This window comes from Aotus nancymaae, unplaced genomic scaffold, assembly GCF_030222135.1.
Source record: "Aotus nancymaae isolate 86718 unplaced genomic scaffold, 86718_ANA_hifiasm-v0.15.2.pri h1tg000002l, whole genome shotgun sequence".
In the NCBI taxonomy this organism is placed as follows: domain Eukaryota; kingdom Metazoa; phylum Chordata; class Mammalia; order Primates; family Aotidae; genus Aotus; species Aotus nancymaae.
The window spans coordinates 9,037,636-9,049,670 of record NW_026988413.1 but is presented as its reverse complement, the minus strand read 5'-3'; the positions used below and the strand labels follow the sequence as shown (position 1 = coordinate 9,049,670).

The following is a 12,035-nucleotide window of genomic DNA, read 5'->3' as shown; positions in this document are numbered from 1 at the left end:
CTAGGTGAGTTCTGTCTCCAGGAGTCCTCCCTTTCTACCTCAACTGTTGCCCACTGAGGAATTCTCGGATTTTAAATTTGATTTCCAGCAATACGCACTACCTTTTCCACCTCTTGTGAACAGGGTATTCCTTGTAATGGTTCCTTCTTTCCTTTTCTGCTTTCAACTTTCTCTGGCCCCTGTTGCCTGGCAGCTAGGAGAGTGGAGACCACCCTGGGGCTGGTCAACAAGGCACCTGGATCGTGCGGACATGGTGTCAGGCAGGGCAGGAAGTCGCACCAGTAGATGTCAGGGTGGACAGGCCTTAGAGATCACCAAGGCAGAACAACAGGCCTTTCTCCCCTCTGAGCCCACTAAGGGGTATGGGCTTGTTCTAGAAGAAGGCGAGGACTCAGATTGCTGCCTGGGTGTGCATTGGACCCCAGGGCCCCTGGCAGGCATTCTGGACTTGGGCTTCTCACCACTTCTTGGCTCCTGCTGCTGGCTGTGTTCCCTAGTTGGTTGAGAAATTGGCTGAGCTAATAGAGCCAGTGAGTGGTAAAGCTGGGATCCACTCTGTCCGTTTATGAAGGTAATGTTTGTTATGTCATTTTCCATTGGCCCTGGGTCTTGGCTCAGGATTCTTCTCATGGGGGTTCTGTGGGGTCCAGTGTCTGCTGTCTTTGACTATTACGTGAGGTCAGTTTGGGGGTCCGACCAGTGAGGCCCTCTGGCACTCAGAATATGTCTCCCCCATTCCAGAGAATCCTGACCTTCCTGTAGCTGGGAATGGCTCTGGGCCACTCTACTTCTGGTGGCCGACTCGCGAACTTGTGTCTGGTTCCAGGACTGGCATATGTGGATTGACCTCCGGGAGAGGCCCAGATCCGTTCTGCAGAGATCTCCCTCCTGGCCATCGTGGCTGCTATTCCGGCCGTGGAGAAGAAGATGGAGTCCCAGGCTTCCCGGCTACGGAGCCTGGAGGGACGCACGGGGACAGCCGAGAAGAAGCTGGCTGACTGCGAGAAGATGGCCGTGGAGTTCGGGAACCAGCTGGAGGGCAAGTGGGCCGTGCTGGGGACCCTGCTGCAGGAGTACGGGCTGCTGCAGAGGCGACTGGAGAATGTGGAGAAACTGCTACGCAACAGGAACTTCTGGGTCCTGAAGGCATGGTCAGGTATTTCTCAGTGCAGCGAGGTGGTGGCCTGGAGGACTTGTAGAAGGAGCTCAGCAAACGCGTTGTAAAGGGGAGTTGTGACACCCTGGGCTCTGGGTAAGAGGCTGGCCTCAGGGGGCCTCCACACCTTGGTTTCACTCCTTTATTCAGTCACATAGACTCCTGGATCTGAGAGCAGGAAGCATGGGGAAATCATTTGTTCAGCCCTCTGTCTTCAGGCAGGTAGAAAGTATCTGTCATTCTCATTTGCAGGTTTTATGTAATGAAATGCAGAGGTTATGTGACTTGTCCCAGGTTTCATGGAGTAAATGAACCAGAATCTGCTCCTCGCTGTCCTGCCCTTTGCGTGGTGCCAGAGGCAACTCTCTGTGTGCACACCTGTGGCTCGCCAGCCTGTCTGCTCCTGGGGAGCTGGGGCCTTCCCTGGTTTACATCTGCACGCTAGGACTCCCAAGCTGCACTCTGCACACTGAGTTCTCAGGAGATTCCTACTGAGCAAAGAAGGATGAATTTTAAGGGTGCCCTGGGTCCAGAAAATGAGGGCCAGCCCTAGGAAGTTCAGTCCTTCAGGCAGGTGTGCGTGTTCGTGTGAGACTTGATCAGACCTGGGTTTTGTAGCTACCCCCACTCCCAAGCTCTCCTGCGCACACTGGAGTTCTCGCTGCTCTGGGAATGTGAATAGTTGTCCACTTTCTCCCCCTGTCGGGAGGCTGAGGCCCAGAACACAGTGCCTTCCCTCTCTTTGCCTGGCCACAAAGTTCCTCTTTCAGAAGAGGGTCCCGGTGTGCTATGGGAGGCAGGGTGAGGAGGCTGCCCAGCCTCAGGCAGGAAGGGGAAGCACGTGGAAGGAAGGGCAGCAGGAAGCCTGAGCTCTGACTGCTGTGAATGGCCAGCCCCTCTCTTGGGCCTCAGTTTCTTGATCTGTCTGGACTAGGTGACTTGTCTGTGTGGGCAGTGGATGGAACCCTTTCTCTTGGCCTCATGGCACTCACTTCTGGCCCAAGAGGACTGAGAGGCTTTGCCATCCCTACCTTCCATGCCTCTCAGCACAGGCCTTGAAGAGGGAGTGAGTCCTGCTCCAAGCCTGGCAGAACACCCTCCCTTTCTGGGCCTGCAAGGGCAGCCCTGCCACTGCCCGTTTCCTTTCCACAGGCTGGGCCACCACCAAGCCAGAGCTCCTGGCCCCAGTGGAGAGACGAGACCAGCAGGCAGCTGCAGCCTGCCCAGTGCGGAGAGGGGCCGGCGCTGGGGCACTGGTGAGTCCGTCAGTGTGTGGGCGGGCCTGGCCTCCCAACCTGCATCTGGGGAGGGCATCTGGTGTCAGGAGGCTCCCCTGAAGAACCAGAGGCCAAGATGGGGGAAATGAGCTGCTGGGCCTCACAGCTGGCAATCAGGGCCAGACCTGGGTGTTCTGATACCCAGAGAGGGTCTGGGCCACTTCCTGCACTCCATGTCCCTTTGGAGCCATCGCTTGGCCTGAGACCACTCTGGGGGCCTGAGGGGAAGGGCAGAGGGCAGAGCAGATACAGGGACCCAAGACTGAGACAGGCTGTGGTGGTGCATGCAGGGTTCTGGGAGGAGGGGCGGGCTGGCGGCCTCCAGGAGACCTTCCTGGCGCCGCAGCTGCTCCCAGGGCCCTAGGTGCCTGCGTGTGGGTCCTCGCTCTGCACCCGGATCCCTGCTTCCTCTCCAGGCTTCGCTCTCCTTGGATGGAAGGACTGAGTCTTGCTGTGATATCCCCCTCCTCCACACCTTACCCAGTGCCTGGCATGTACTGGGATTATAAACAATAAATAATTATTAAATGAACAGTGAACCAGAATAGGGGCTCAGTTTTCTGTATTTTTCAAATAATAGCATTGGATCAGAATGCAGTTTTTTTTTTTTTTTTTTTTTTGAGACGGAGTTTTGCTCTTGTTACCCAGGCTGGAATGCAATGGCGCGATCTCGGCTCACTGCAACCTCCGCCTCCTGGGTTCAGACAATTCTCCTGCCTCAGCCTCCTGAGTAGCTGGGATTACAGGCACGCGCCACCATGCCCAGCTAATTTTTTGTATTTTTAGTAGAGACGGGGTTTCACCATGTTGACCAGGATGGTCTCGATTTCTTGACCTCATGATCCGCCCACCTCAGCCTCCCAAAGTGCTGGGATTACAGGCGTGAGCCACTGCGCCTGGCACAGAATGCAGTTTTTTTTTTTTTTAAGGTGAGAACCCTTTATTCCAATGACAACAAGAAACATACAACACGGGGAATAGTGGGGCCATTCTGGCTGAAGGACAGGAGCCCTGGAGCTGTTGCTCAGAACACAGTGGGTCATGCCAAGAAACTGCTCCTTGCTTTCTAGATTCTTAGATTTGGGAAGAAAGGCTCCCTGGTGAGGCAGGCTCTTTAAGTAGGTAAATTGAGTCACGGTGAGCCCAGAGTGGGAAGAAGGTGGGGGTTGACAAGGGCACTGGTGGCTGGCATTGTAGGAACAAAGCTAAAAGTGGCACTTCCAGGCACCTGCAGGGGGCGGGGGCACCACAGAAAGAGCAGGGTGGAGTAAAGGGTGGGAGAGTGGCAGGATGCAGGTCACAAGCCCGCACTGGGGAGGGGAGCTGGGCCCAGGCACCGCAGCCACCCCGGCTCCTGGGCTGTCCCCCCGCCCCCACAGCAGGTGTGAGCAGGACTGGGGCATGTTCAGAGGCTGTGGCCGGTGCCACAGTCCCCAGGGCTGAGCAGCTCCTAGGGGGATGCAGAGCAGCAGGCAGGGCCTGGCCAAAGAGCCCCAGGCATGGCTCTGCCGTGAGGCTGGGCTTATACCTGAAGGCAGCTGGAGGTAGCGTGGGAGTGGAGGAAGGAGGCCTGCTCAGGGGGGTAGTCCTTGCTGTTCTAGCCGTTACTTCTTGTATTCCACTCTCTGTAAGCTTTTCCAGATTTCTCCAGGAGAGAATTTGTTTACCCCCAGGACTGGGCCTCACTCCTAGAAGCTGCTTCTAAACCCCTGCTGAAAACGTGCAGGCCCCAGTCATTGTGAGCGCAGGACTGCTTTATCTATTGGATGTTCCCACAGGTGGGCTGTTCCTGCCAGACTTCTAGAAGCAGTGTAAACGGGGTGCTCATTCATGAGATACGGGTGGGGTCTGGGCACTGTGCGTTCAACACTCCTCCCGGGATTCTGGTGCCGTTAGTTTGAGAATCAAGGCTCAGAGAGCCCTCTGAACAGAAACTGACCAGCCTCTAACCATTGAAAGTGTGTATGTTTTGATTATGCAAATGGATTATTACACGAATAAGTTCTCACTAAACAATGTGGGGGTCACGGGCAAAGCTAAAGGGCTCTCTGCTGGCCACCTGCCCAACCCTAGGCTCCTCCCAGGGTTGCCACTGTTACCATTTTGCTGCGTAACCTTTCAAGCTATTTTCATCATGCATTTACATACTTGTGTGTACTGCAGAAAAATACAGGGGTTAAGAACACACAGATGTACTCTACATATCTTCTGCAGCTTGCTGTTTTCACTCAATAATATGTCTTAAGGACCTTTTTGTGTTGGTGCAATTTGATCAACTTTCTCTCTGAAGCAGTTTCCAGGGAGGTCCTGATTAATCGTGGAGCCAGCCTGGTATGTGGCAGCCAGGTTGGGCTGGTGTCTTCAGAGTGACCCTGTCAGAAGTGCCTTGTGTACAACAGAAAGAAGTGAGCGGTGCCCCAGCCGTAAAAGGTGGCACCACTGAGTGATTGGACAGCAGTGAGATATGGGAAGCTTGGAATGTTCTCCATTCATTCATTCTCTTGACAAAAACTGTGCCTACCCATGTCAAGCCTGGAGCAGGGAGAGCTTAAGATAGGCCTTAGAGGTTGGTACAGATGGGTGAGGTGGACCAGCTGTTGAAGGTTACCCACCTGAGGGCACTGTAGGGTCTGTGCTTGGCTGCTGTCACAGAGACGGAAGAAAACAAAACAGCGAAACCGGAACCCCGCAGCTTTCACATGGCAAGGGCTGGCCTCTCTCCTGACAGGGCTTTTTTGGCAGCTCACAGGCCCAGGCTCCTTCCAACCTGTCGCTCCACCTTTCCTGGGGCCACGTCTTGTTACCGTGGTTTGAGATGGCCCATGACCAAGCCCGCGGCCGTGCAGAAGGAAGCAAGGGGCTGGGCTGGGAGGGGGTGCCCTTTCCCCTTTTCTTTGAGGTGATGCCTTTCCCTTTAACCACACACATTGGTTCCTCATCTAGTAAACACACATTTAGTACTTCCTGTGCACTTTATAAACATTGACCCATTTAAGCTTATTCCAACTCTCAGTTTCCTCATATCATAGATGAAGAAACTGAGGCACAGAGAGGCCGAATCTACCGTCAAAGGTCCCGTAGCTGGAGGAGGCGCCCCTCACATCCATTAGTCAGACCAGCCATGGGGCACATCTACTTCCAGGGAGGCCCAGAAACATGGTCTGGAGTCTGGACGGCCTCATGCCCCGCAGGACACCAAGTGCTCTGTTAGTTTTGAAGGGGGGTGGATGGCACTGGAAGGTGGCTGGCCGTCCCCGTCACAACTCACAGCCCATCTTCACTTGCCAAGCTCCCCTAGTTTGACTCGCTGCCATGTCACACGTCCCCAGGATGTGCTGTGCCTTTGCTGGGACCTACAGTTCTGTTGGGAGTCCCTTTGGCATCTGGTCCCAACTGAGACTGTGAGAGGAAAGATGGCCCGTGACACCTGATGTCCTCAGAGCCTCTTCTTCTTTCCCTTAGACGCAGGCCAGCTGGAAACACGAGTTCTGTCCTGGATCAGGCGAGAGGCAGGGGCAAATGGGAGGAGCCAGCAGGGCGCACAGGAGACCACTGAGATGCACCTCTGCTCAGGTAGGGCACGCTGGGCATGTCTCCCCAGGCCTGCATCCCTGACCCTTAGGAGACGTGGCACCCCCTGGGGGGCCTCACAGCGCCTCTAACAGGGCTTTCTCCTTCGTGAGGCTCCTGAAAGAAGGCAGTGTGCAGGCTCCCTGCCTTGGTTGTGTCTGCAGAATCTTGTGTGCTTGCTGCGCAGTGTCCTCCCGTGCAGTGGCACGAAAGCATTCTTTTATTCCTGAAGCTGTTTCCTGTTCATTTCATGAACTCGTCTGTAGGCAGCATGGTGTTGGGTCCTGCAGGGGCTCATTAATGCGTGAGACACAGCTTCCCCTTGGGAGAGAGGAGACGAACACAGACACAGTAAACAGTGGGGCGGGGCACTGCTGTGTCTGCAGCCAGAGAGCCCTTTGAGAATCTGACCCAAAAGATGGCCAATATCCTAAGAAAAAGCACATTTGCTTACGATGTGCACACAGCTGCAGGTGTTCTTTCACCTGTGGTAGAAGGGGGTGTCTCAGTGGCCGCAGGTGGCCCAGATGAAGGTGCTGCTGGGGGAAAATGTCACCACACTGGTCTTGGGGGGCTCTGTGTGAGAGGGGGGACTTGAGAGGGGCTTAGAGTCTGGGTGAGAGGCATTGAGGAGGCCAGAGGCATTCTAGGTAGAGAGGACCCTTGGGCTGAGGCTCAGAGGTGGATGAAGCGGGGAAGGGTGTTGGGTGGCCTTAGGTGGAACAGCCACTGGGTGGAACCCGGCAGAAGATGATGGGAGCTGAAGGAGGCTAGGCGGGAGCAGGGTCTTTAGTGATGCCTGAGCCCAGCTTCAGACTCCAGGAGGGCAAAGGGTGGGTGGCCCAGCTGCAGAGCCTGTGACAGGGACGCCTCACTCGCTGTACCCCTCTGTGTCCCTTCCCTGCAGAGACCTGGCTGGGCAGCAAGGAGGAGTCTGGAGGGAGGGTCCGAGGACAGCGAACCAGCCTGGGCTGCTAGAGGGGGCCTGGCAAGGAGGGCTTCTGGGGGGAGCACCTGTGGGAGTCTGCTTCCTGACCCCAGGGAGCAAGAGGTGGCCTCCCTCCCTCCAGGTCCCCCGAGCCAGGCTGAGCCAGCTGCTAGGGGCACGGAGCGGTGCCCAATCTGCGCCCAGTGTGGAAGGAGCTCAGTGTACAGCACCAGCACCCGCATCATGGCCCGCGGCCCTTCGCCGGTGATCAGTGTCCCAAGAGCTTCACACAGCCAGCCACCCTCGCCAGCCACTACCAGGCGCACGCGGCCGAGTGCACCTACACCTGCCCCCAAAGTGGCAAGACCTTCGTCCACCGGGTCACGCTCACCCACTACTGCAGGCACACCGGGGAGAAGCCCTGCGAGTGTGCTGAGTGTGCCTGTCCACGCTGTTGGAGCACTGGCGCATGCACAGGGGCGAGCGGCCCTTCCAGTGCACACAGTGTGGCCACTGCTTCGGCCGTTGTCCACATTGCTGGAGCACCCGCGCATGCGCACCAGCGAGAAGCCCTTCCAGTGAGCGCAGTGTGACAAGCACTTCAGACGTCTGGCCAACCTGACTGTGCACCAGAGTGTGTATTCGGGCGAGCGCGCCTTCCAGTGTGCCCAGCGACTCACGCAGAAGCCCAGCTTCCTGCCCCACCTGTGCGGCCACTCGCAGGAGAAGCACTGTCCTTGCGGCCAGTGTGGCGACAGTGTCACCTATCCCTCCTGGCTTGTGCATCACCAGGGCAGCCATGCCGATCAGGCCTCTCCATCTTGCCAGGTTTGTGAGAGGGAATCCCCAACCCACGAACTCCCCACAGGCCTCCTCAGGGGTGTAGCGTAGGGGAACGCCCCTAGTGATTCTTCTGCCACACTCAGATTTGAGGGACAGAGCTGGGCCTCAAGGGGACAGGCAGCAAAGTGGTGGTGATCAGGAAGGTCTAGGGGGGTCCTTTGCACAGTCCTCTTTCTCATGTGGAGATGGAGAATGTGGGTAGCACCCAGAGAGCTCCCTAAAGGGGCTCTGAGGGCACAGGGGCAGTTGGTGCCCCTTCAATCCAAGGAGCCTCTCCCGAAGGGCACTTCTTGGCCAGGTCACAGTATTCTGCACTGTGGTCTTGGCCTCCCAGGGGAGGGCCATTCTCCCAGGCTCTGTGGTTGCCCACGGGGCTGCTCACTGCAGGGAGGCGTGCAGGGAGGCAGGGATGCGGTTGGGGTGGAGGCCAGTCCCAAATACCTGAGCCTCACTGAGCGGAAGGCCTGTACTGGGAGGGGGATGGGCAGAAGTGGCCGCCTTTGCCTTGTTCTATTAGGGGAGTGATTTTCAGAGACGAAGGTCCCAGTTAGGAGATGTCATTACTCAGTGCTTTGAAGGGACATCCAAGGTGCTCAGCCTTAGCCATAGCCCTTGGTCTCCTGAACGCTGATTGTGCAGATCCTGAAGTGCTTCCTAGGGTGGGCGGTGGCGGCGGGAGGCCCTGGACAGAGTCCCGGCCAGCCCCAGCCCCAGCGTCCCTCAGATTCAAATCTTGAGCTTGGTGAGTTGTAAGATTTCATGGAAACTTTCCCTGACTTCTGCCTCTCCCTTGCCCCTCATTACCTGGGAAGGCAGCTCTGTGGGCCGTGTGTCTCAGAAGTGCCTGGGCTGGCTGTGGCCCAGTGCTTAGGACCAGCCATCTTGGCCCCCACAGGGCACTCTCCAGTGGTGTAAGATTTGCCCTCAAGCCATTGTTGGAGCAGGCAGGCAAAGGGGCTTTCTGAGGATCCAGCCTGTGCCAGCCACTGGGATACAAAGGAGACTGAGGCCTGGATCCTAGCTGTGGGGCTGGGAGGGGCATCTGGCATCAATGATGGCACCTGGCAGGGAACACATCGACACTAGCAGGCAGCATGGGCTGCAGTAAATGTGCAGATGCACCTAAAGGTTGAGCAGAAGGGAGGAAGGAAACCTGGGCGTGGCCTGCCGGCAGCTCACAAGCCCCCTGAGATCCTGGCGGCCCGCCACCATCTGAAGATTTAGGCCAATCACTTGGGCTTTTCAGGCGGGCCCTTATGGTGGCCCTCCCATTTTGATACATTGAGTTCCCCCTCAGCTTGATCCTCCCCTAGATCCTTGGCTGTCAGATAATACCCTGTCCCGACCTCCTCCCCACTCAACCCCCAGTACTTGATACGAATGCATGTGTGCTTCCAAGGACTAGAGGCCAGTGCTGTCTCTACCATTGCCCTTGCTCTGCGGGGGTGGGGCACGAGCAGATGGTAGCAAGCTCTGGAGAGCAGCACTCCAGTATGATGGTATCTGGTGATGCAGCCAATAGGAAATGTAGGCTTAGGTGATGAGGTCATTAGGGTGGGGCCCTCACAATGGAATCGGTGCCCTTACAGGAAGACAAGTGAGGTGCTCTGGCACTGCCCCCTGGACTTTCGCATTGGTAGTTTGAGTTGGTTTTTATTGGAAGCTCTGCGATTTACTATAATCACTTACAACCTCTGTAAATATGGAACTATTTATGAGGAATTGTAAATTTCCTCTCTCCCCTTTCTTACCTTGTCCGTGATTGTTCTTGTTTGTGATACGGTAATGGTATTCAATTCCAGGTTCCCATGATCAGTGGTGAAATACAGTGATTCTCACATGTGCTTCCATTCTGAAGTTCTGAAAAGAAGTACTGGATGGACTGAAGTCCAGGACAACATCCCAAAGAAAGGGAGAGTCCAGGCGGGCTTGGAGGGCCAGCCTGTCAACGCCTGGAGGGCAGAGGCCTCAGTGTCTAATATTGTGCCCTACACGTGGAAAGCCCCTATGTTTGTGGAATGAATGAATAACAATGTTTTCATAAGTGGTGCCATTCTCAATTTTAATTTCATCGATCTGATAATGCAAATTTTAACAACACATCTTTACCACTTCCTGCCTTAAATAATAGTTGTTAATACATTTCTTGTATTTCATTGACTCTAAAATGCATTGATTGTAAGACACATCCTTATTTTCTATTTTACTAAGCAAGGAAAAAATGTGTCAATTTCACTATGATTCTTCTCAGTGCAGGATGAAAACTAGCTAGGTGGTGACATGTCAGCCACTGTTACTATTCTTGACAATGTCAGATCAAATGATTCATTTCTTTCTTGAGACAAGGAGTGCAGTGGCACAGTCATGGCTCACTGCACCCTTGACCTCCCAGAGCTCGGGTGATCCTCCCACTTCAGCCACTATAGCTGAGATTACAGGTGCATGCCACCATGGCTGGCCAATTTATTTTTTTGGTAGAAACTAGGTTTCACCATGGTGCCCAGACTGGTCTTGAACTCTTGGGCTCAGGTGATCTGCCTACTTCATTCTCCCAAAGTGCTGGGATTACAGGAGTGAGCCACTGCACCCAGCCAAATGATTCTTTTTTTTTTTTGAGACAGAGTCTGGCTCTGTCACCAGGCTGGAGTACAGTGGCACAGTCGGCTCGCTGCAACCTCTACTTCCTGGATTCAAGCAATTCTCCTGCCTCAGCCTCCTGAGTAGCTGGGACTACAGGCACGTGCCACTACACCCAGCTAATTTTTTGTGTTTTAGTAGAGACAGGGTTTCACCATGTTGGCCAGGATGGTCTTGATCTCCTGACCTCATGATACACCCGCCTTGGCCTCCAAAGTGCTGGGATTACAGGCGTGAGCCACTGTGCCTGGTGATTCATTTTTAACAAAGGTCTTAGAAGTGTAAAAGTGAACCCAGAACAGCATTGGGTCCTATCAAGATGGGCTACCAATACATCAGATCCTAGACAGTTCTTGAATTTGGAATCCCATCATTTCTCTTGGCACCAGGGAGCTCAGTTTTGTCACAGCAGCTCCCATCGTCAACCCCAGCTACAGACAAATCACCCGGAGACAACTGTGCCTCCTTCACCTTAATAAGATGAGGCACCTCTTGCAGGGAGGGTCCTCTGCTCCTTAGGCCCTCTGCTCTCATGTAGCAAATTTATTCTAGGATTCTGCTATGTGCCAAATTGTGCTCCCCCACAAATTCATATGTTGAAGCCCTGACCTCCAGTATGATGGTATTTGGTGATGCAGCCAATGGGAAAGGTAGGCTTAAGTGATGAGGTCGTTAGGGTGGGGCCCTCACGTGGAATTGGCGCCCTTACAGGAAGACAAAGAGACACCAGAACTCCCTGTCATTCGAGGACCGAAGAGCATCCTCACCAGGACCTGGGCATGCTGGCACCCTCATGTCAGCCTCCAGTACTGCCATGAATTTCTGGTGTTTAAGCTGCCCAGTGTATGGATATTTTGGTAAGGCAGCCTGAGCTGACCAAGACAAGTTCCTTCCCCCAAGAGCTTCCTGATCCTGAGGCGTCCATGCCAGTGCCCTCTCCAGCTCACATCCATCCTCTCCCCAATGATCCAGGGCCCCGTGTTGCTCTGATGGTGGCTGACTCGGGGTCGTGGTTTGAATCGTATCCTCCCAAAGATACACTCAAGTCCTAATCTTCAGTACCTGTGAGCATGACCTAAGTTGGAAATAGGGGTTTTGCAGATATAATTAAGTTATAAGTTCACATGAGGTCACACTGGAGTAGGACGGGCCCTTAGTCCAGTGTGGCTGGTGTCCTTATAAGAGGAGAATGCCACATGAAAGGCACAGATGTGGAAGGACATCGTGTGACGGTGGAGTGAGATTGGAGGGACGTGTCTGCAGGTCAAGGAAGAGTGGTTGCTGGGGATGCCAGAAGCCAGGAGAGGGACGCGGAACAGATTCTCCCTTGGAGGCTTCCTCCAGGTGAGAGGCAGCTGTTCCATTTTCTCCTGGCAGGAGTAAGGAGAAAACAGAATAGCTTTTCTGCCCTCAGCCCTGCTTTACCATCTGGAAAGTGTAGGGTGGGGTGGGGTGGGGTTTTTGTTTCTCAGGCTTGTCTATCCAAATCTCCTCATCTTGGACCCCAAGTCCCACTGTCCCACGTGGGCTCTGATTCTGACCTGGGCCGCCCGTTGCTGTCCCTTGTCTCCTTCCAGCCTTCTGCGCAGACTGCCCCATGGCTCCAGGATGTGAGACCTCTTTC

At 54.8% G+C, this 12,035-nt stretch overlaps 1 protein-coding gene across 2 annotated transcripts; it reads left to right on the top strand.

Moving 5' to 3' along the window:
- The first annotated feature begins 842 nt into the window (after nt 1-842).
- On the top strand, nt 843-11,832 carry LOC105711282 (zinc finger protein 746-like). 2 transcript variants are annotated; one of them, XR_010341187.1, is made up of 5 exons: nt 843-1,156; nt 2,309-2,412; nt 5,896-6,006; nt 6,911-7,759; nt 9,577-11,832. XR_010341187.1 is itself a non-coding variant. In XM_064372386.1 (4 exons), the coding sequence occupies exons 1-4, from the start codon at nt 928-930 to the stop codon at nt 7,511-7,513; spliced, it is 1,047 nt and encodes a 348-aa protein (XP_064228456.1). In that variant the 5' UTR covers nt 843-927; the 3' UTR covers nt 7,514-8,214. The 2 variants fall into 2 exon arrangements, 1 of the variants encoding a protein (XP_064228456.1); XM_064372386.1 differs by lacking the exon at nt 9,577-11,832 and having other exon boundaries at nt 6,911-8,214.
- Nucleotides 11,833-12,035: the final 203 nt, after the last annotated feature.

Coding starts and splice junctions, on each gene's coding strand:
- LOC105711282 (XM_064372386.1), top strand. CDS start 928: ATGGAGTCCCAGGCTTCCCGGCTACGGAGCCTGGAGGGACGCACGGGG. Junction 1,157..2,308: donor GGTCCTGAAGGCATGGTCAG/GTATTTCTCAGT, acceptor TCCTTTCCACAG/GCTGGGCCACCACCAAGCCA. Junction 6,007..6,910: donor TGAGATGCACCTCTGCTCAG/GTAGGGCACGCT, acceptor CCTTCCCTGCAG/AGACCTGGCTGGGCAGCAAG.